This window comes from Rhamphochromis longiceps, linkage group LG13, assembly GCF_057381845.1.
Source record: "Rhamphochromis longiceps isolate RC_006_pf linkage group LG13, R_longiceps_female_GT1.1, whole genome shotgun sequence".
Lineage (NCBI taxonomy): Eukaryota > Metazoa > Chordata > Actinopteri > Cichliformes > Cichlidae > Rhamphochromis > Rhamphochromis longiceps.
Genome location: NC_140569.1, coordinates 20,375,212 through 20,398,907, shown reverse-complemented (window position 1 = coordinate 20,398,907; position 23,696 = coordinate 20,375,212). Strand labels below are relative to the sequence as shown.

Below are 23,696 nucleotides of genomic sequence, written 5' to 3'. Positions count from 1 at the left end.
TGCTAGAGTCCAGTTTACTACATGAAAACTACCTTAATACTTCTAAAATGCACATATTTGATTAAAAGAGACTGCACAAACTGCCACTTAAGGTTACCCTACTGCCTACATAGTTTCTGTACCTCAAAGCCATTCAAAAGTCATCTCCTTTTTCTCCAGGGAGAAATTTGTAGTCATACAGTACTGAAAAAGACAGTGATAAAAAGACGATACTGCCTTGGCTCATTAAAATGTATGTGGCATCTTACTCTTTAGTGAAAGCCTTTTCTTGTCTATGTATGTGTGTGAACCCAAAAAGAAGCAAATCAATGTAAGAGAATCTGATTGATATTCACTTCAGAGGGTGGAAGTGGGAGAGCCTGGGCTCACCACGGCACTCTGTGGGCTTTTGTTCTTGGCAGGTTGGACAGGCCTTCACTGTGAGGATGACATTAATGAGTGCCTTCCACAGCCCTGCAACCAGGGGATATGCATTCAGAATGATCCAGGCTATGGCTACACCTGTTTCTGTCGTCCTGGATTTGTGGTGAGCCTCTCCACCTTATCCTTTCTATACGTTGTGGTGTTTCTCTTTTTTTCCCCCATTAAAAAGCTACCATCCTGCACCTTCAGCTCTTGAATCCTTTTACCACTTAGATTTCTTTATTGTTTATGCTCTAATCATTTTTCTCTGCATTTTCAATGCAGGAAAAGTGAATGCTTTTTAAAAATGCACCACTTCATGTATTTTGTAACTGCTACACTGTATGGGCAACTTGAATCCTATAAAATAACCTGACTTTGTTGGTTTATTACTAGCATTTGTTTTTAGTTTAAACAGTCTTGTTTTTATTACATAATAGCACTGTCTTTTATTATTTAAGCTGTAAACATTACATTCCACTTAGTATCTCCACATCTCCACATACACAGGGGAGTAACTGTGAGCACAACTATGATGATTGCCTGCTGAATCCGTGTCCAGAAGCATTTTCCTGTGTAGATGGCATCAACAAGGTCAGCTGCCTGCCTCCTGTTATGGATCCTGTTCCCTTGGCGACTGCAGTCGAGAACATCACTCGCGGCTCCACACCCAGAGTGCCGATGCCGACACTCTTCCCGGCACCAGCAGCTGAGGGGTCCACAGGTATGGACGGCTCTGTGCATTCATGTGAGGACATGCGGCGGTGGGAGTCAGTGAAGATGTAGAATTTATAATACTCCTCCTCATGTCAGAGAGAAGTGTTTTCCAGTCTGCTACATTTATATGACAGCTCTAATTACAAGCTACTTTTCAGATAAAGATTTTACATAAACATAAGACACAGTAAGTTTATGAAAAATGCATCGCTAAGGAGCAAGCCAGTGGTTTCTTATGCGTTTTAGATAGTAGGAGTTGTTGATACTTCCCTCACATAGCTGCATGTAAATTCATCCTTAAGGATACAACATGAAAGTCTAAAAACTGAAATGTATAATTCTGTTATTCATTTAAAAGGAAAAAAAAAGCTGCATTTTCTTCTTTCCTGTCCCATTAATCGTATCGCAACCCCTCTCATTTGTCATGTGACCCTGACTCAAGTGAGTGGAAACTGCAGAACAGTCTTAACCTCTTAACATATACACTCACCAGCCACTTCATTAGGTACTGCCTTCAGAATTGCCTTCATTCTTCACGGCTTCAACAAAGTGCTGGAAACCTTCCTTAGAGATTTTGCTCCATATTCACATGATAGCATAACACAGTTGCTGCAGATTTGTCAACTACTCATCCTTGATGTGAATCTACCACATCCCAAAGATGCTTTGTTGGATTGAGATCTGGTGACTGCCGAGGCCATTTGAGCACAGTGAACTCAATATCATCTTCAAGATACCAGATGTGCACACTTATGATCGGAAAGGGATGGACATGGTCTGGAATATACTCGGATAGTCTGAGAAATTTAAAAAATGTTCAGTTGGTATTAAGGGGGTGAAAATTACACTACAACACTACCAGCCTGAACCGTTGAGGACCGGATGGATACATTTTTTTCATGTTATTTACAGCAAATTCTGACTCTACCATCCGAATGTCACAGCCCAAATCGAGACTTATCAAACCATGCAACATTTTTCCAATCTTCTGTTGTCCAATTGGACAATGCCAGTGGGAATAACAGCCTCAGTTTCCTGTTTTTTGCTGTCAGGAGTAGCACCCATTGTGGTCTATTGCTGTTTCAAGGTTTGAGGTGTTGAGGTGCATTCAGAGATGTTTTTCTGCATACCGTGGTTGAGTTACTGTCACCTTCCTATCAGCTTGAAGCAATCTTTCTATTCATTTTTCTTTGACCTCTGGCATCAACAAGTCATTTTCACATACAGAACTATTCCTCACTGGATGTGTTTTCTTTTTCGGACCATTTTCTGTAAATCCTAGAGATGATTGGGCAGAAACATCCCAGTAGATCAGCAGTTTCTGACTTATACAAGCCCATCTGGCATCAATAATCATGTCACATTTGACTTAACTAAAATTGCCTTTCTTCCCTATTCTGATGCTCAGTCAGAATAGGGTCGTCAGCAGGTCGTCTATACATATGTACATGCCTAAATGCACTGAGCGCTGCCATATGGTTGGTTGGTTAGTTATTTGTGTTAACAAGCAGTTGAACAGATCTAGCTAAGAAAGTGACCGGTGAGTATATAATAAAGTGATTCAATGTAGAAACGTATTATCTCAGTAGAGTGGAAGGAGCTGCTGAACATTTAATTCATTTCTTATTTTTACATGTGATCTTATCTGCAGGCCTTACTTATAGTGAAGTAATTTGACACTGCCGTATTGCTTTTTAAATAAAAGTAAAATATCTGAGTACTCCTCTGGGCTCTGATGGATGAAGATGGATGCTGCAGTATCCTAATAATCTTCAAATGCAGTTTAGTTGTTTGTGGAAGTCAAACGAACAACTTGAAAGGCTGTAAACATTTAGAGTTTTCTTTTTTGCTTCTGTTCAAATTGGTTTCTAATCTTCTGACTTTTTGGTCCTAATGGTAGGATTTTTATTTATTTATTTATTTATAGGATGGTTCTACGTACTTTTCTTGTGGCTCTTTTCATATAAAGAACCTCAACTCCATATGATCGTGAGTTTTATTGTATTATTTTATATTTAGAGCTCAATGCACAGACTCAGATATTACGCATGGAATCTTAATGGCAGTTCTACTCAAATATGGCAGTGTATCAACTTAAATTAGCACTTCTCAATCGAGTCATAGCTCCCATTACTATGCTATTACTTCCATTAACGTTATGTCTTTTGAAAAGTGACATTAAATTATTTAAAATGATAAACCATTACAGCAATTAATTTGTACTGATGGTTGGTTTTCTGACAAATTACAAATCTATCCTTCCCTTGTCCTTCCTACCAAACACAAGCTTTGCCAGTTTCCAATGCAGGGAGACTCCCACTAAGCTGGCACTCCAAATGTGATTTTTAGAGTCTTTGGAACATAGCAGGCGATGATATATTTGGTTTGATTTAGAGCTTGTTATACTTTGTGCAGCTGTGGTGGAAAAATAAATCCTGCTGAAATCTAGTTCCGCATTTGCCACTGAAGTACCCTTTCTATTTTTATTTGAGAACAGTCATTTCAAAGAGTAACAAGTCCAATCATTATTTCGGGCTATATCCGATCGACAAATGATCGACACAGAACACAATGTGATATATATTGTTGGTATTGGATTCAGTCATCTATGTGAGGGGAGGAATTCGGAACACTGGGCAGATTGTCACTCTGTGACAGATGAGGTCTGTCTCCCTTTGAAACTGTTCACAGAACTGTAAAACACACCTATTGAACACAGACAAGCTTGAACCAATTCGGTGCGGCACTCTGAAAATCACTGTGGGCCAAACATACTGGAGTCCTCCCTGCCGCACCTGATCCAGCCCTCGTCCCGTGCATTAGTTTGGAAGGGGTTAAATGTAAACACCAATCAGCGGTGGAGAAAAAACCAACCCGACCACCTCTTTTACATGCGATACGTGCATAATGAAGGTAAATAAGTTTTAAAGTAAGGGGACCCAGAAACTCACGAGTTTATCTAACTAGGTCACCATCTAAACACATGCAGTGCCCTTGGTGATGCTTGAAATAGACTCAGACAGTGCTCCTTTAAACTTAAAGCTACTCCCCAAACCTCTCAAATATATGAAATCAATGGGAATTTAAATATAGAGTGGATAGTGAATTTCCGGTAAATTAAACAACCTATTAATATTGCCAGTAGATAAATATATTCATCTTTATTTTGATTTAGTTCAGTTTCAAAGCAGTACTAGCAACAAAAAATGAATAAACCTCCCAGAATGAGGTGATTGTCTTCAGGGTTTTATTTATTTATTTATATGTTTTTCCCCCTCTCGCTCCACGTGCAATGATGAGCTCCACAGTATTTATTCTCTACAGTGTGAGAACTGATGAGAATCTAGAAAGGACACTGCTGGTGGAGGGAGGCTTACTGCCGCTAAGCCACGATTTGGTTGACTTTCCTTGAAGTGATCACTACAGCACAGGTGAAGCTGTTATCTTTTCCTGCCAGATGTAGCAAAACTGAAATTACTCAAGTTCCTCAAAATCAACTTGATGAGTGAAAAGTGAATCACTTCAAACATGCAGTGCCTGTCTCGAGGCAGTCACCTTGTTAATCTTCCTTTTAACGCACATGCATTTGTTCTCAGTGCCACGCGTTTATGTTTTGTTTTTTGGGTTGGTTTTTTTTTTTCTCAGTTTGTTTGTAATTTAGATGACAGTGCATGGTAAGTACGCCTATAACTATTCTGATATATTCAGTGACACAGCTTTGCCAGTGAGTCATATTGACACTCACAAGATATGCAGAGTTATGAATATTCATGGAGGAAAGGCTCAGTAAGATGAAAAAGGCAGTGTCTGAATTTATCATTTCAACTCTAGTTTATGGCCTCTGCTTCTGTACAGTAACTGTCAGTGCAGTGCATTGGTGTAATTGTATCTGTTATTTTTAAAACCAGACAACACAGATATAATTAGACACTACATTTAAAAACGCATTATATTTAGGAATTATTCTCTACAGGATTCATTTATTGTCTACAGTGTAAATATATTCAGTTAAGTCTTCTTGTATTAGGTATATTGAATATAAGATATTTTCAGCCAGTTTTCCCAAGTACACAATGACCTTTTTTGTTCCCTCAGGGCTCTGAAATTGCAGAGGTCCTGGAATGATCCTCAGCAGTATTATATCTCTGTCCTGTGACAAGTTCAATCAGTCAGTCTATTACTTTAGCCAATAAATCAGGGACCAAACAGGACTTATATCCTGCCTTTTTTAAATAAATGGGACATTAGGTCTATATCAATTAATTCTCACCGCCCAGAGTCTATCCTCCTATTAAGTGATCTTAAGTTCACATTTACTCCAAATATATTTTTCTAGTTGAATATCTCCTGCTTTAACCTGTCTGGCTTCCACCTACACTTTGTGCTGCAACATGGCGCTCCACCACTCTATGTTACATTAAATATGACTCATACCAATTTTCTAACCTCCTTTATGGTCATGTATTAAGACGGGCCCTAATTAAATCTGATCTCAGAGATTTGTATCAACCAATATTCCCAGAAGTGGCAAACTGCTTGGTCAGCAGTAATGTTAACTGTGGGGTTTTTTTTTTTTTTTAAAAGAGAAACCTAGTGGTGCATTATCAGGATATGAAAGTGAGAAAATATAAGATAGTTTGCATTGTGTACATATACTATTTAGATTTAGCATGACTGGTTACTTGAGGCATTCGCATTAAAAACCCCAAAAAACATCTGGTATGAGAGTGTAGGGTAGTGGTAAAAACAGGAGACCTTTGAAGGAAAAGACTGAAGCTAACTGCTAATGAGGCGTGATACTGCCTCCTGGCAGCAGCCTCAGACTGCATCAAAGACTACATCAGACTAAACAAGGCTTTAAAATTAATGAATAGCTTTGTCTCTGAGGGGTAATTTTCCATCATCAGCATTGGCAAACCCTATTGTCAGGAATGAAGCAGTAGACAGCACCGCATTGTTGCTGCATGCATTTATCCTCATTAATTCACACACCGCAGTAGGTCTGTTCCTTATAATTCCTACTTTATGTTATCGTGTGTTTTTCCTCAGGGTATTGGCCATACTTCTCTTGAAAGAAAATGGAGGTATTTAGGTTAGCTTGTTTGCCAAATGTCCTAAGGGGCAAGCTGTCAGATCAAAGGAGGTCTGGCCTATTAGGACTTGACGTCTAACAAATATTGATAAAGGTCTCACTTGCAACTGCCCGATTAATCATTGCAACAACTTTAAAGGAGTGTCTGATTTCTCTGGTTTAAAATTTTATATGTATAATATTTTTCTTAAACTAAGATGAGAGCCAATAGAGTATGAGACAGGTGCATCCAGTAACGCCTTTCATTTTAACAGGCTCTCGGCTTTGACTTTTCTGCAACAAATTCCAATATTTCCTTTAAATGAGAAATATATTGAGCATGAGCACCCTAATGCTTTTCTCCAATTGCAGTCTCAGTCAGTCTTTTAAAGTTGTCAGCGTCACTACCCCCAATAAGCTTGCGGGCAGTGGAACTTTTACTGAAATACCCCATAATTGCCCATTCTCATGGATGATATAAGCCAAGTTATTCCACTATAAAATGAGGCATGTAATAAACTTGTATGAATATGTTCATTTCAGCCAAGACTCCTTTTTCACCTAATCTAGTGCCATTTGCATGCTTCACAGCTTTTTGGCAAATAAGACTATTTATAGTATGAGTGTACAGTGAGCGAAAGAGAAAATATTTGAAGAGTCCTTAAAGTCTTTTCATCTGCTTTCAAAATAGTAATTATTCACTTTTTGCATCTTTTTTTGACTGTCCTCTCATCTCTTTTTAATGTATTCCATCCATATTTCCAAGATCAATTGATGGATAAAGATTGCATCTACATTCGTGAAGCAACATAGGCAGAAAAAACAGGAAGTCCGTAGTAGAAGTGGCGCAACCACTTGCCCTGCTCAGGTGTCACATTCTGAATCTTTAAAATTGTTAAGGGCCTTTTCTTTATCCTACTCCATGCACTAAACCTCCCTGTAGAGGAACCAAATGAAAAGCTGAATTCTCTTTTCAGGGATCAGTCGAGATTCTCAGTGGAATTTACAGGAAACTTCAGTCCTTTACCTTTTCCTCCCAATTGATCTGTCTTTCTTTTTTATGTCCTAGATTCAAGCTACCTTCATTATTTTGGGAGTTCATACCTGGAGTTTCCAGGTATTGACCTCAGCACTCTCAACAACATAACTGTGAGATTTCAAACCACTGTGGCCCAAGGAACTATACTATATGTGGACCAAGGACCTGTTAACGGTGATTTCTTTTTCATGAAACTCTTCATCCTCGATGGAATCTTACAGGTAGGTTAAATTTATTGTGTATTGTCTGAATAAGTATATTTTGTCATTTTTGCTCTCGAAAGACAAATATTCTGTAATGAAATAAAAAGCCCATGAAGCTCCCTATTAATGTTTCAGTATGCTTTTTGCTGTAATGAAGAGGAAGAGGTTACATGGATTACTACATTAAATCATGTTAATGATGGCACAGTTCACATTGTAAATATCAGGTATGTATTCTATTTTTTTATCAAGTCTTAGATTGTAGAGATCTACATAAGCGCTTTGAGGGTCTCGAAAAGCGCTACGTAAATGCAATCCATTATTATATATATATATATATATATATATATAAAAGAATAAAAATCTGAATATGTTGATTGATTGAACCTTGAATATACTGAAAGAAACTTGAATACACAGTATGAAATTAAAGTCTGGGTGTATTTAGTGAAATTCAAATACACTGAATGAAAGTCTGAATACATTGAATGCAACTTGAATATACTGAGTGAAACACTATATATATAATGAAAGTCTGAATGTATTGAAAGCTGATGTTACAGAGGCTTTAGCCCCTTTTGTGTTGTGTTTTAAATATGTAATATAATAGCATATAAAGCAGCATTTCTTAGTCCTGAAGACAACACTACAGAAAATGAATATAGTATCCAAACTATGCCAGTAACATGTTTCAGTTTTGTGCTACAGATGAAGAAATTTTGTCACTCATTATAGAAGACTGAATGGACTGAGCCTTAAGCTGGCAAAAGCAATATTGACTGCAGAGAAACATTATCCCATTTTAAAGACCTGCGAGGTCTGTGTATCTTGTAGCATAAGTCGTTTACTACTTTTCCAGACCTGGCCATGAAACAGGCCATGGAGGACTTAGCTTGAGTTCCTAACACATCACTTGTTTTTGCATTATATAGATGAGATGGAAAAAAGACAGTGAACAATGAACAATGGACTAGAAGTCCCTAGGTCCTGATAGGATATATCTGTCATATTTTGCTTCCAATGAATCAGTCTAACTTGGATATTCTTGTGGTCTCTCAAAGTTTGACTTTGGCTGCTTTTTTACTCATTTTCAGTACTGTCCTTGTCTGACCATTTTCAGAGAAATGTTTTTGTACGTTACCCACTTAATACTGACATATGAATGATTCAAGGATAAAATAAAAAGACAGCATATTTTCACAAACATAATATTGTATTTTTATACCAGCAGTTTGGTTCTCAAGGAGCTATTAGCCAAAAACGTGGCATATATCAGCATGATGTGTAGTGTCCTTACATTTTTTTGGGAGGGGAAACTGGACATGAGGAGGACAAAACAAGAACTGGCAGGCCTAAAAAAAAAAAACTATCTACAGTATCTGAATGCCATATACTTAAAAATAAAAAGAGTCCAGCAAAAACCTGACACAAGACCTGAGAGATGCAGCAAACCCTTCAGTTGATGCATCTGGTGTTCGCTAAAATCTCATCAGAAATGATTTCAGTGGAAGGATGGCTTTCAAGAAGCCAGTCTAAGGAAAGGCAGAAAATGTTGCGGCATGCCAAATCAGAGAAGAACTGGAATGAAAATCAGTGTAGTGGGTCTTCTGGAGTGATGGATCCAAATTTGAAAGTTTTGGTTCAAACCTTGGTCAGTATATACAGAGGAGGTCAAGAGAGGTCAACAATGAGTATCTACACCCATCTGTAAAAGACGTTGGAGGGTATGTCATTGTTTTGGCCTGCATTTAACCCAGTAGTGTTGAGGATCTTCGCAAAATTGATTTAGTTCTCACCACAGAAAAGTATCATCAGATTTTGATGAACTATTCAACTATCTGTCTGGAAAGCATCTGATTTCCAGCAACTTCTTTTTTCAACATAGCAATTAGGGGTGCAACGATACTCGTATCGATATTGAACCGTTCGATACAGTGCTTTCGGTTCGGTACGCATATGTATCGAACAATACAAAATTTGTAATTTATTTTATCAACTTTCCTTCTGACAATGCTGTCTGTGTTGAGCGCTCAGTGGATTTGCGTTCGACTACTCCGCCTAGGCTGCACTGTCGAGCTCAGATCCACTGAGCGTTCAACACAGACAGCATAGTCAGAAGGAAGAGCGCAGGGCAAGCTAGCGAGACAGAAGTTAAGCTCTCCTTGCAACATGGCAAATTGAACCTCCCCCACCCTCATTCAGATCTGGCGTTTGGAATTATTTTGGTTTTCATGTGACGTATGACTCTGAAGGTAAGCGCATCATGGACTAAAGTAAAACAGTATGTTGGATGTGCCACGCAATGCTCAATTACATGGGTGGGAACTAGGGTTGCCAACTCCCTGAAAAATAAATAAGGGACACCTCGTGGCCAGGGCCGGGCAACCCAGTTGTCTTTACCCTTCCCAGTGTGGTAGCTCTTTTTTTTGTGTGTGAAATTATTTTTTAACCATTTGACTTGAATTTGATTTGAGCAGATGCATATTCTTTGTGATATGACCATATGGGAAACAAATGATCATTTAGCCATTTATTTTTAGCTCAAAATGACAACATTAACACAGTAAAACAGGTCTCTTTCTTAAACAGAAGCCTGTTATGCTTAACTTTTGAGAATATAAGTAAATCTTTCTTTAAAAGAACTCTGTCCTGCTTAACTTAAAATTATATAAATTAATAGAAAACAATAGAACTGTGTAACTGTGCACATATAGTGCATTTAGTACAATTGGCTTCAGTTGAGGTATTATTTCAGCTTTTCTAATGCTAATCAGCTGCTCCTGTTTGTAAACCCACTTGTTCCCATGATTACGCATCATAACTCATCATCATTATTCATCTATGTATTACTTTTATGTATTAGTCATCTATTTGTTGTAATCATCTATCCTTGCAGTTGTTTATTACACAAAATAAATTATATTATCACACTTCTGGCCACATAGCCCTGATATTCACTGCACATGCCCATATTAACCTTAACCAGAGGGTTTAAAAATACAAACCAGTGTTTACATACCATATCTGCTTCTGCCGTGGCCAGGTGGACAAGAAATTGGTTAAGGGTTCCCCGAGCTTTCACGCCCCTCATGTTCTTCATGTGCCCACCATTAGAAGCATGCCTATGGAAAAAGTATGCCGGCACACAGTGCAGTGCGCTTTATAGATGTTATCGTGCACTTTTCCAGCCAGGTGTTTCCCTTTTCCCATTCCTCCCTGTACTTTTGCAGCCTATTTTTCTTTCTCTGAGGGGAACAAACATTGCTGCTCTAATGCTGGGCTTATATTGTGCGACTTTTGGCCCATTTTGAGCCGATTTTTGAGTCATGCGACCGATTTGGTGATCGGCCCAATTTTGGCCTTCATCGTGCATCGTGTAGTATACGTGGGGTAACGAGAAGCGATTAACACCTCGAGCAGCTCCCGATCATCAATCGCTCGTGAGGGTGTCACCGCAGCTGCTCACACTGCTCGCGCGCAAACACGTAACCGTCGGTGAAAAAGACGGAGCAGCACGGCTGTGCAGCGTGTGATCTGGACACAAGCGATGGAGGCACTTGTAGAACTTTGAAAAGCTCATCCGAGCCTTTTCGATGTGGCATCACAAAATTATCACGACCACAACAACCGTGAAAATAGTTGGATTTACACTGCTGCTCAATCACAGCTGCCTGATCAATGTTTTTCATTAGAAATTTAGCAAAGTTGATGGTGGTGGTGTGCGTGTCTGTGTGAGTGAAAGACTGAGAGAGAGAGAGTGACAGATTTTCTGTTATAACCTTCATTTTATGGAGGCACAGTGTGAGCACTCAGGTCGCATCAGAGCATCGGGCGGTATAGTGTGAGACCCTGCATCGTGACCTACAAACTTATAACCCCTGCGAGTCAATCGTGCAGTTTGAAAATCGCACAGTGTCTGCCCAGCTTTAGGTGTACTGTCATCAGAGACTTGCACCGCAGTGTCGGCGTTTGTTTCCCTGTTGGCCATGCTTCTTGTTGTGGTCATCTGTTGTCTTCCGGTATTTTCTCCGTAAGCGACCTTTCCTCGACCAATGAGATAAGCGGTAATCTGAATTGTCATACTCAAATTGTCATAAGTGTGCTGTCAGCTCATTGGTCACAAAGCAGGAGAGGGGCTGGGAATTATGTTTTCCAACAAAGCGTTAATTCCATTAACATTTATAGACTACTTTTGATTCTCACTGTATTACGGGACAAAGTGCATCCCTTATTAGCTCAATACGGGACGATTCCGTTTTTTAAGGGACGGTTGGCAACCCTAGTGGGAACTAGTGTGTTAGCGCAGTTAGCTCGTTAACGTGTTGGCCGTCTAGCCCCACGCACGGGCGATCAGGGGTAGCTCGTTAAGGGAGATTTGCCGTGTTGTGGCGTTAACGTCATTTCAACGAAATTAACGCTGACAGCACTAGTGGGAACCAGGGCCGGCCCGTGGCATAGGCCGTATAGGCAAATGCTAAGGGCGCCGTCCATCAGGGGGCGCCACGCCAGTGCCACAAATGTTGAAAGAAAAAAAAAGTTGGTACTATTATTCCTAAATACAAAAAATAATCCCACGTTAATTAAAATGCAAAGTAAAGCTTATTTACTAGAAATATTATTTGTTACAACATTACGCCCCCCCCCCCCCTCCCCGCACGGTGCGCCCCCTCCCTTCCCGTATCATGGTTCCTTTTGGACGTCACCACATCAAAAAATCAACACAAGATGTCAAAACGGCCAAAACTGTCAGGTGCCCAGAGAAGAAAAAAGAGAAAAGAAGAGGAGGAGAAACGAGAAAAAGACAGAGGTAGGTAACGTTAGCCTACATGAAATTATTTGTCTGAATGTGATAGTAACCTAAATTTTTAGCATTAAGCTAATGTTACATGATTCGCTAATTGCTAATCAATAAATAGCTAGTTAACTGTTTTAACGTCAGTTAATATTGTGGAGGGGGCTAAATTGTTATGGAAAAGAATAATGTAACGTTAGGTAATTACAGTACTCCCACCTTTCCCACCATTCCTCATTTGTATTCAACTTTTAAGCAGGTGTTTTTTGTTTACATTGTTATTGCCTTCTGGTTAGCTAACGTTTACCCTGCAGGTAATAGTCACTTTTCCACCCCTGTATATATTATAGTTGTAAGCCTAGTTGTTAAAGTGCACATCATTAATGTTAATTAAGCAATATCACATGAGAGGGAATGCTGTTTTTTAATATGAGCACTGCTGTGATTCGGTCAAAGATAATCATAACATAACATTCTCATATGATATTATACTGTTACTTTGCATTCTGCTATTCAGCATTTCACTGTAATGATGACAATAAATTGAATCTAATCTAATTTGCATATCAGTTAACATCATACATATATCTCTTTGGTTTTTCATTTATATTATATCATTTCATTTTATTCCTGGAATCATATGTTTTTATTATTAGACTTTAATACTCAGTGGTGTGTTAAAATCTCCCAATTCTTTGAATCTTTGGGCTGAAGGAGGGACAATACTCGGTGTATAAATGCTCAATCAACAATCATTTATTTCCATACAATTCAACAGTCAGAGCATTACAACGTCCGGACGGGAGAGATGCTACCAGAGGGTCAGGCACATGTCTCAAAATGGTGACGGGTTGCTCAGCTTTTTATAGTCTCTAGTGGCCCCCAGCTAGTCGTAAAAGCCAAAACATCACATTTTTTCTCTGTTACAGCGCCTAAGTTATGACCTCGGCAGTTGTTTCTCTGCTTTCTGTAAGGTGGGGGTGTGGAATGTGGTCTATCTATTTCCCCTGTCTTTAGACACAGAGTCTCCTGCTTACAACCTTCTCTTCATGATTCAACAATTAAGCATGTCAAGAAAACAGTGTAACACATTCCCAGCAGATCAAGGATACAGAGTGATGCACATTTATCTAATGAACTAATATGTGAATATGTTCTGTTAACTCAAAAGTATAATGAGAACTAAACTACATACAGCTCACACACTCTATATTAAAGGGTATAATGTGATCTACAGCAGTATTCTAATTCAACTACTTTGATTACATATATAAGGTAACATATAATAACAGAATAATCTAATAATTCCCCCTTTTGATCTCTGAAAGAGATCACTTACAACATGCACTCCAGGGTCGCAAGGTCCAAGTTTTTTTGATCCTGAGGCCCTCTGTCCCCCTTTAACGGGTGGACCATATGTGGGATGACCTCTGTGTTCACGCAGTTCAGATGCCAGCAAAGTTAGATTTACAACCATAACAGCAGTTACAGATGACTCTCCCATCACTCCCCAATTCTCCCACAGCTTTATTTTGGTGCTCCAGTTTTCCACTCCCATTTTAATGCCCCCTTATACCTTTCAAATGTACTTAGACTAGAACCTCTGTCTAAGGAGCTTTTAACCTTTATTTTTATTGCTGCAGCTACCAGTGTCTTCCAGTTGGGTGATTCTCAGCTTCTTTCTTCGACCTCCGGGGTTAGACCACCCTTTAGTCATTGCACAGTTCTGGGGATTATTCGGCCCTGAGTTCAAACAAAGATCTGTGTGTTTTGGGTTCACCGGCGTGTCCCCCTTTTTGCCAAGAGCCTCTTGAACCTCGTTGGTCTGGTGTTCCTGGTTTTCGCCAACCCCTTCATGGTTATTGCTGTGTTTGTGGGATCCATGTTCTCCAGGAGCCCAAACGCCATGACACTTGACCCCAGTTGCTGTCTCGGCAGTCCCTACATCTGTCTCTGCTGTGAAGGGTCCTCACCTCTCCGTGTCCCCGTCTGGTGTCTGTTCCTTTCTCTGCAAGAGACAGAAAACCAAAACACCTCTCTCCCTAGCCTTGATAATCTAATATTGTTATCCATTGTTGTTCTAATGATTCAAATTTGGTTTAAAATATTATGTTCAGGACTTATTCTAATCATAATCTATGTGTGTGTAAAAGAAATCAAAAATTAGTGAACCCTTTCTAAGTCTAACACATTATAAGCTTAAGTTTTACCATAGCTAATTTATTAAACACAGAAATAACTTCATAAGATGTTCATAAAACCATTGTTTGATGTTCGGACTCAACTTCCCCCTTTTTTGACACACTCCCATGTGTCAATTCATTGGAGCTAGACAATTAAAAGAGAAGGTTGGTGACATCATATCTCAGAAAGTATCAGAAATTCTTCTCTCGAGTACCGTTGCTCCAGCCTTGTCATCCCTGAGGATCTTCGATCCCGAAAATGTCCCTTCTCCTCATGTAATAAAGTCTGTCATCCTTCCATGCCCTGGTAACTGGTCCATCCAGAGCTGTAACATTTTGAAATGTACATACAACAAGCCAAACCACACCTTGGTCACACCAACCCTCTTCCGCCCCGAAGATGTCCAATGCCATCCTAGTATGGACTGTCAAAAGTGGCTTTAACGCTGACTATCCTGACAATCCATTTTATAACGTTTCCTGGTCAGATTTGCCAATCTCTGCACCAGGGTTTTAAACTTTTCGCCATTTCCATTAGTTGTTATTTTTATTTAGTTTCGACTCCAGATTTTCAATTTTTACCAGTTGTAATTAGTTTTTACCAATTCTTTGCTAGTTTAGTGTAGTTTTTATTTTCTGAAAATCCTTAGTTTCAATTTAGTTTTATTTGTGTTTTGCAAAAATTAAGTGTAACAAAATCCCAGTTCCATCATATCAGTCATGCTCTTCTGGTTATCCTTGGGTGTTGAGACTAATAACTATTAACTCTTGCCGCACCGAGTGGTCCTAATTTTGGTTGAAGTGAATTGATAACCTTTTGAAGGGGATTGTTTCACACCTTTATTTAGATGTCCCAGTCCTGTTGTCTCGGGATACATCACGCTGCCTTATCTGGGGTTAGCTGTTTTCTGGGGATGCGGGTTGAGTGGGTGAGCTCTTCAAGGAGGGGGAGTGTGCTCCCCCTGATGAGGTCTTCTAGGTAAGCTAGGTTAGCCTTCTTGTGTGAGCTTTTCAAGTGCACTTTAAGGTTAGTGGGACTTTTAGTTTTATAAATGTCCCTCATGTCCCCCTGATGACCCAGTATTTCATTTTTGCACACTGTAGTACACATTTTAGTTTTTGCTTGTAGCTCGCATACTCTACTTGCCACTCCTCTAAGTCCTGATGTTTCTTAGAGAGGGCAACAGTACCTTTAAAATTATATCACACGTGTGGGGGTGTGGCCTTGCCAATTGTTTTGCCCACCTTTTCAAAATGGCTGGCGTGCCCACAAGCACATTTCATGGAAAAAGAAAGGTAAGCTTGATATTTACATTTAAAATGTTTTGTTAAACTCAGATTTTTATTTTATTCTTTTTGCAAGTACCCCTCCTCGGTGGCGAGAAACTGTTGGTGTGGTCAAGTGGGTGCTCTGGAAACAAACGCTCAGGACAGAACAGTTATCAGTCATGTACTTCCTACAAATTTTGCATATGTTTTATTCCATATTGATCCTCTGAGTGTAATGGTACATTTTAATTTGAATTTATCCAAACTAAACACAATATTTTCTTTATTTACTTTGCTCTTGTTCTTTTTCAGTACCACATCCTATCAAATGTCCCTGTCGATTATATTCTACATTTAATAACTTACTATTTCAAGTGAGAACCTAAATCACGTGGACCAATGTTTATTATTGCATATCTCTATTCTGAATGTGGCCAGTCATTCATAGGTATTGTTAAATTTTGGCGATTTTCCTCTATAAAATTTAATTGACTTTTTTACAGTGGCCTGCTGTGGTTAATAGTAACATATTCCAGTCATGAGTGATATCAATAGTTATCTCCACTGTAGCATTTGGCATTCCCAATAATATAACATGATACCTTAATCAAAACACAGCTAATATAGCACAGTTTTCTTAATGCAAACATCAGTAACTCAAAATCAGCAACCACAGTGTTAAGTCTGCAGTTCATACTTATGTGAAGCTAGAGTCTCCTCCTCCAGTCTCTCTTATCCTCCTGCTCCTGAAAAAACAAAACAAAACAAAGCGAAGCATCCACCCTTCTCTTGTCGGCTGGGTGAATTGTTTATTGGCATTTACTAATCCTAAAGTGGGTGCAGTCATTGTCTCAGTATCAAGTCAGTCAAAGCTTTTAGTCGTCAGTCCATCACAGTCCATTCACATGCATACCTCCACACACATTCATACCAGATGTTGCTGATAATGGAGTCTCACGCGCAACCTATTCGAGCATCCATCACCAGCAAGATGACGTCATCATTTTAAAGGAAAACAATTCCTTGTTGTTTTTTGGGCCGGATTGACTCGGTGCAATCCTTTTAGATCAGTGTTCCCTATAAGTGAATTTCTCCCAAGCCAATTACAATCATGGAGAAGCACACTTTGCAACTGTTTTTGTAAGAATATTTCATAGCACTTTAAATTTCAATCTTTCAGGCCTGGTTTAAAGAGCTGATTGTTAAATCATAAACTCACAAAATATCAACATATCACCACCGGTGGATCACACCTCTCAGATTTTCTTATCTCAGTGCACTGTAACAAAACGAAAACAGACATAACCAACAAAACACTAACAACAATAACACAAACTAGGGCCCGTTGCAGACATGTCCAAGCATAAAACTATCCTCTCTCGCTTACGAGAAAGAACACAAGCCAAAGCTCACTGATAAAATCAAGCTAGCGCTAAACAAAACCAAACAATCAACCAGAAATTCACAGGAAAATTTTGCTTCCTGCCGGGACAATATTGTGTGGGAATGAGAACCTCAGGTGCCGTAACACCTTTTGTTCCTCCTTGAATTAAAACTCAATCACAGAAAATGCCGTACTCCAACCTAACCTTACACTATTAATTCATCAATTTCACTCTGTGCCACTGTTCCTCATCAGGGCTGTGTGAAGCACAGCAAAGAATTCAGTCAAGGCCTTGAGCCATAAACAGACATCACGCACAGACATTGTTTTCATAACCAAACCGTTTTAGAGCTTATTCCTAAAATCTACATAAATGCCTTCTAGGTGACATATAACACATTCTAAGTAATCAATGGCTCCTCATAAAAATTATGCATTGGGATGTTTGTGTGCAGCATTTTGCATATCAGCATAAGCAAAGCATTCTTCATTGCATCAGCGTGTGTGTGTGTGTGTATGTGGATCACTTCTCAGTGAATCAGCATTCCAATGTGTGTGTGTGTGTATGTGTGTGTGTGTGTGTCATTTCTCACTCACTCAACGAGTGCACGTGTTCATGTGTGTATTTCACTTCATTCTGAATCTGTGTGTTTGGAGACGTGTGTGTGTGTGTGTGTGTGTGTGTGTGTGTGTGTGTGTGTGTGTGTGTGTGTGTGTGTGTGTGTGTGTGTGTGTTTGTTTCTCTTCATTCTGAGTCAGTGCATGTAGATGTGTGTGTTTGTGTGGGTGTTTGTGTTCATCACTTTCCTGTTCTGGTGTTCTGGGTAAACCACGGCCTGAAGCATGCCCTGGGGTCCTGCCCCCCTCCTTTTCAGTTTGTTTGCGACCATTGCTGCTGCTGCTGCTCAAAATTCAGTCCGTCCTGGTTCTGACCCCAATTGGGGCAGTCCTTTCTCCAGTGTCGATGTTCACCGCAGGTGAAACCTGCATCTTCTTCTGTGTTTTTGTCCATTCTGAGGTGCCTTCTGTCCTCAGTTACTCCTCTTGTCTCGGTCACGCCCTTTTTCGCCACCCGATCATCCGTGTTGGTCCATCACTGTCCTGCACAGTGTGAATGCAAAGTTATCAAGGTCAGCATTCTTTCGCTCGGCCTTACTTTTCATTCGGGCTTGGCGGGCGTCTCGTCACAGCTCTGTCAGCTGACGCAGTCTGGGAATTTTCCCCCGTGTAGTGAAACGGGCCTTAGGTTTAGTGCTCTCCGTCTCGGCTGCCTGAGATCACATTCCTGCAGGTCTGTTGACATTCTCAGGTCGTTGTTGTGGGTCCAGCTGTTGCAGCATTTGGTCAGTGTCACGTATGGGGGAGAGCAGGAGTCCAGTCAGCCTCGGCTTTCAGGGCCGGCAAAGCAGCCTGTAATTAAATATGTATAGAAAAAACAAAAACAAAACAAAACAAAAACAAACAAAAAACAAAAACAAACGAACAGGAAAATGATGTTGTGTTGGCTGTGTTATTCAGAGGGGAGACAATGGGGCCAGGCCCTGTGTCAGCCTTCTCTCCCCCTTTTTTTGTTTTTTGTCTCCCGATATAATCAACTCCTAACCCACCAAGTTGACAGGACAACACCGGTATATGTTAAAATTCTTAAGATCATGTTTAAAAGCCCAAAAAGGAACTTTCTTTCATTCAGTAATCACTTTTATTAATCAATCAACAGAAAACATGTCACAATTTGAATCTTTTAACCACTAAATTTGTTGTGTCTTGCCTGGTTGGTTAGACCAGTGTTCCTTTTTTTTTTTTTTTAGTTAAATTGTTGTCCTGCAACCCAGAGGGTTTCTTTGTCAGTAATGTATAGACTTCATCATTTAAGTATGTTAATTTTTCTTTAACCTTGCTGGAAAATCTTCACGTGTTCATGAGTGTAAGCTGTTTCTTCATTGCGTGTGTGTGCATTTGTATAAAAGCAGGTTAATTTTATCTTTTCTCAAACTAGGCGTTACCTTAAAAGGAGCCTTTCTCTCAGATTTCTCTGCTTGTGTGTTTTTGTTTCACCTTTTTGTTGTGATGCTCCGGACGCCTTCCCAACCTCCACAAGTCCGTTGGCCCCAATTTTATGTGTTAAAACTTCTCTTAATTTCTCCTCTAATTCTCTCCTCGCTGCTGTCTTTTTCACAGCTGCTGATTCGTGCTGGGTGTGGTTCCCATTACCTATAATTTTGCTTCGGCCGCTGTGCTTGTGGGGGCAGTTGGTCCAGGTCCGCAGCTTCCTGTATTAACACACTAAGAGATTTATTTAATTTCATTTTCATCACTGTTAAACAGATAAGCAGGCAACCCGCCTACCTTGACAGCGTAAACTGTACGCCAGTCTCCCAACACATTCCTCTCTGTACTCCTCCATAATTCTCCACTGCACACCTCTTACTATCTCTCCTTTTTATTTTTATTACACCACAGAGTAATACACCCAATTATGCCCGTCTATCTCTATGTGGCTCCAAATTCCCTCTTTATTTTAATTTCACACTCGTCAGGGGACAGGCACACAACAATTTCAACCACTGAAACGAGGAATTCAACCTTTTTATATTTCTTTACTAATCTAGACTCAACCTTTGTTCGCAAAATGTGTCTTGTTCTAGTCCGGAATAAATGTGAACCCGTGATTACACGGCCGTTCCAGTGTTATTTCCGTAGCTATGCGGGGGCCCTCACCTCCCCAAGTCACCACCTCGGCACCCGGACGCCGCCGGTCCTGGCCGCGCGTCCACGAACAGGAGGGTCGCCACTCCTAGGGCAAAATGTTCCACAGGTACACTAGGCATCAACCTTTGATCCTAAAATGTGTATTTGCTCTAATGTCCTCCTAATCAAACACATCAACCGTCACTGTCACTGTGTTCACGCTTCACACTTCACACAAAAAACACACTCAGAGCGCGCCTCACTCACACTCTCACTCAGTGCGCGCTTTACACACAAGACAGCACCCAGAGCGCGCTTCGCAGCTTCACACACACTCTCACTCAGAGCGCGCCTTCACACTCACACACAACACTTTTCCTCAGCGGGAATTTTACACAGAAACCTCTGAGCTCAACTATTAGATCTTCTTAAAGCACACTGCACCATAGACCAAGATACCCCTTTCTCTGCGCTTATGACCGCCACAACGGGGCAAAGTCGCATCATAAAAGTGATGCTTGCATCCCCGAAGTTATACCTGACATCATAAACCAGGTGTTGCTATGTACTTAAAATTTTACTTTGTATTATGACCGCAGCCCTTAAAACTCGACTGACGCCACAAACCACCGTCAAAACCTCTATCCAATGTACTAAAACTAGCACCAACCACTACTGCACTTCACGGCCGCACCACCGGAACACGCCGTATCATAAACCAAACCTACGGACGTGTTTCGCTCTCGCGTTGCCAGCGTTCAACTGCACCGTGAAGCCAGCATCTACTTTTCCTTAAATCAACTTCTATTTCATAGCCGGCAAAAGCCAGGACGTCACTGACACCATAAACAAAATAAACAAACCTCGACTTCAATGTACTGGACTAATGGCCGCGTCTTCAGAATAAATTCTAATGTATTATTGCTACAGAAGCCAGTATTAGACAAAATTAAATGTGGAAGGTAAAGTGGCTGCAACTAGTCCAACGTAGTATGTTATTAGTATCTCGGTAGAAGCAGTTTACTGCAACTAGTCCAACGTAGTATGTTATTAGTATCTCGGTAGAAGCAGTTTATTTAACACACTGGAATTCAGCCTCAACTTATGTTGTTAGTATCTTGCGCCAAAAACCAGACACCGACAAATTTACTGTGAAAATACATGTAACTCAGTGAACAGATTAATTTGGAAAGCCCAATATGCACATTTGGTATTTATAATACAACAGGCTGTGCTTACCTTTTTATTTTTGGACCGGTCCTCTGTTCACCTCGCCTCACGAGCTCACCAAAGGTCAAATCTGCACCTCCTCAGCACACCAAAGATCCGGGTCACACGGCACCAAGTTGTTAAAATCTCCCAATTCTTTGAATCTTTGGGCTGAAGGAGGGACAATACTCGGTGTATAAATGCTCAATCAACAATCATTTATTTCCATACAATTCAACAGTCAGAGCATTACAACGTCCGGACGGGAGAGATGCTACCAGAGGGTCAGGCACATGTCTCAAAATGGTGACGGGTTGCTCAGCTTTTTATAGTCTCTAGTGGCCCCCAGCTAGTCGTAAAAGCCAAGACATCACATTTTTTCTCTGTTACAGCGCCTAAGTTATGACCTCGGCAGTTGTTTCTCTGCTTTCTGTAAGGTGGGGGTGTGGAATGTGGTCTATCTATCTCCCCTGTCTTTAGACACAGAGTCTCCTGCTTACAACCTTCTCTTCATGATTCAACAATTAAGCATGTCAAGAAAACAGTGTAACACATTCCCAGCAGATCAAGGATACAGAGTGATGCACATTTATCTAATGAACTAATATGTGAATATGTTCTGTTAACTCAAAAGTATAATGAGAACTAAACTACATACAGCTCACACACTCTATATTAAAGGGTATAATGTGATCTACAGCAGTATTCTAATTCAACTACTTTGATTACATATATAAGGTAACATATAATAACAGAATAATCTAATAGGTGTCACATACTCCTCTCTTCAGATGCACTGTTGAAGTTTCTAAATCCCACCCCTGGGCCATCTACCACATCTACCGCTGCTGCCTCCACTTCAGCAGCACAACCCACCAGTGATGCAGCATCAGCAGCACAACCCAGCCATGATGCAGCAGCATCAATCGGTGTTCCTGTTGCCTTATTTATATTGTATTTTTAATTTATTTTATCCAACTTGTTGACACGTTTTATTGTGTTTATGTATGTAAAATTTATTGTATTTCATATATTCATTTTTTATTTTTTGTATTCATTTATTTATTCATATATTTTTTTTATCTTGTTAATTATTCTGATTGTGAATTTGCTTTCTTTAAGTAAAAAAAAAAAGGTCAAAGACAAAGCTATTCGGTTTCTTGTGAGTACATACACTACACTGCCGATGTAGGGGGGCGCCACCTAAAATCTTGCCTAGGGCGCCAGATTGGTTAGGGCCGGGCCTGGTGGGAACACAACGAATATGACTGCACATTTACGCTGACATCATCCTAATGGAAGCAGACAAAAACAACAAGCATGCATGCTACAAACTTTACCCGAGTCATTTAGACAGCCGTTAGCACATGATTCTCCTTATGGGGACCTGATATGTTTAATATTGTGGCGAGCTCAGACAAGGAGGAGACAGAGGTGTCGTTTGGTCTTGCTTCCCGTGAGCTAGCCAGGGAGCACAGCCGTTTATTGACATCTGCAGAAGAACACTGCCGCTAGCTAACTGCTCAGCGCGGCAACCGCACAGCAGCAACAACAACAACACACAGGGCGCCCTCTGACCCCGGAAGGACACACCGTCGCAGCGAGAGGGCGTCACCTGTCACTATGGCAACATAAACAAAACATAACTGTACAAACAGAACCCCGAACAGCCCTGACCCGCTACATAGCCCCCACCTAAGGGGTCAGTCGTCCCCGACGACCCCATTACCCCACACAAAGTCCTGCAAATGTCCAGGTGCCTTCTTTTGGCGCACCGGCCGGTCACGACCGGCGGGGGAAAAGTCACTCGGGTCAGAACATGGGGTGCCACCATCATCCCACTTCTGACACCAATGTGGCGAGCTCAGACAAGGAGGAGACGGAGGTGTCGTTTGGTCTTGCTTCCCGTGAGCTAGCCAGGGAGCACAGCCGTTTATTGACATCTGCAGAAGAACACTGCCGCTAGCTAACTGCTCAGAGCGGCAACCGCACAGCAACAACAACAACAACAACACACAGGGCGCCCTCTGACCCCGGAAGGACACCGTCGCAGTGAGAGGGCATCACCCGTCACTATGGCAACATAAACAAAACATAACTGTACAAACAGAACCCCGAACAGCCCTGACCCGCTACAATATGCTGCTGAGAATATAGCCCAGAAGAAGCGTATAGTATTGCTTTTATTTTGGAAAGAGCCATTTCTCTGTAATAAACTCTCTTTTCCAAAGATGAGTGATTCCTCAATCAGATACAGGGCTTGCAAAATCGCTAGCCCAACGTCCCGGGGCTAGCGATTTTTCCAGTCGGGCTACCAAAATCTATCTCTGCCCTGGCCGTCGGGCTATTGTAGGAAGGAAAAATATATGTCAATGCTTTTGCATTCTTTCGGAAATGTAGCTGGGTAATTATGTCATTGGCATCGGTGAGCCACTGTCAATATGTGACATATTGAAATCGCGTTTGAATTTGCGCTTGTTTTTTGCTTTCACTTTGCAATCGCGCGAACTGTGTATAGAGAGCGACAGTACTGATTGGTGAGTGATGATAATTTGCGCACCAATTCCTCTGACATAGTCTTATCAATCGTTAGCTTACTATGCAAACATGACAAGTGAAATCTCCCGCAGCAAGCTTAAACATATGAGAGGTTGATCGCGCAGAGAATCGCTGACTATTATGTGTGTGTGTGTGTGTGTGTGTGTGTGTGTGTGTGTGTGTGTGTGTGTGTGTGTGTGT

General features: G+C 40.6%; 2 protein-coding genes across 2 annotated transcripts in view; both read left to right on the top strand.

Moving 5' to 3' along the window:
• The window catches only part of LOC146655768 (protein eyes shut homolog), a 46,720-nt gene extending 38,391 nt beyond the window's left edge, over positions 1–8,329 (top strand). Inside the window, exons 13-16 of the mRNA XM_085428895.1 lie at positions 341–526; positions 913–1,126; positions 7,260–7,450; positions 8,267–8,329. Coding sequence (XP_085285021.1) covers positions 341–526; positions 913–1,126; positions 7,260–7,450; positions 8,267–8,329 — 654 coding nt within the window. The remainder of the gene's footprint in view (positions 1–340; positions 527–912; positions 1,127–7,259; positions 7,451–8,266) is intronic.
• The window catches only part of LOC146655767 (protein eyes shut homolog), a 95,092-nt gene continuing 72,315 nt past the window's right edge, over positions 920–23,696 (top strand). Inside the window, exons 1-3 of the mRNA XM_085428894.1 lie at positions 920–1,126; positions 7,260–7,450; positions 7,568–7,659. The gene's annotated coding sequence lies outside the window, so the exon portion shown is untranslated. The remainder of the gene's footprint in view (positions 1,127–7,259; positions 7,451–7,567; positions 7,660–23,696) is intronic.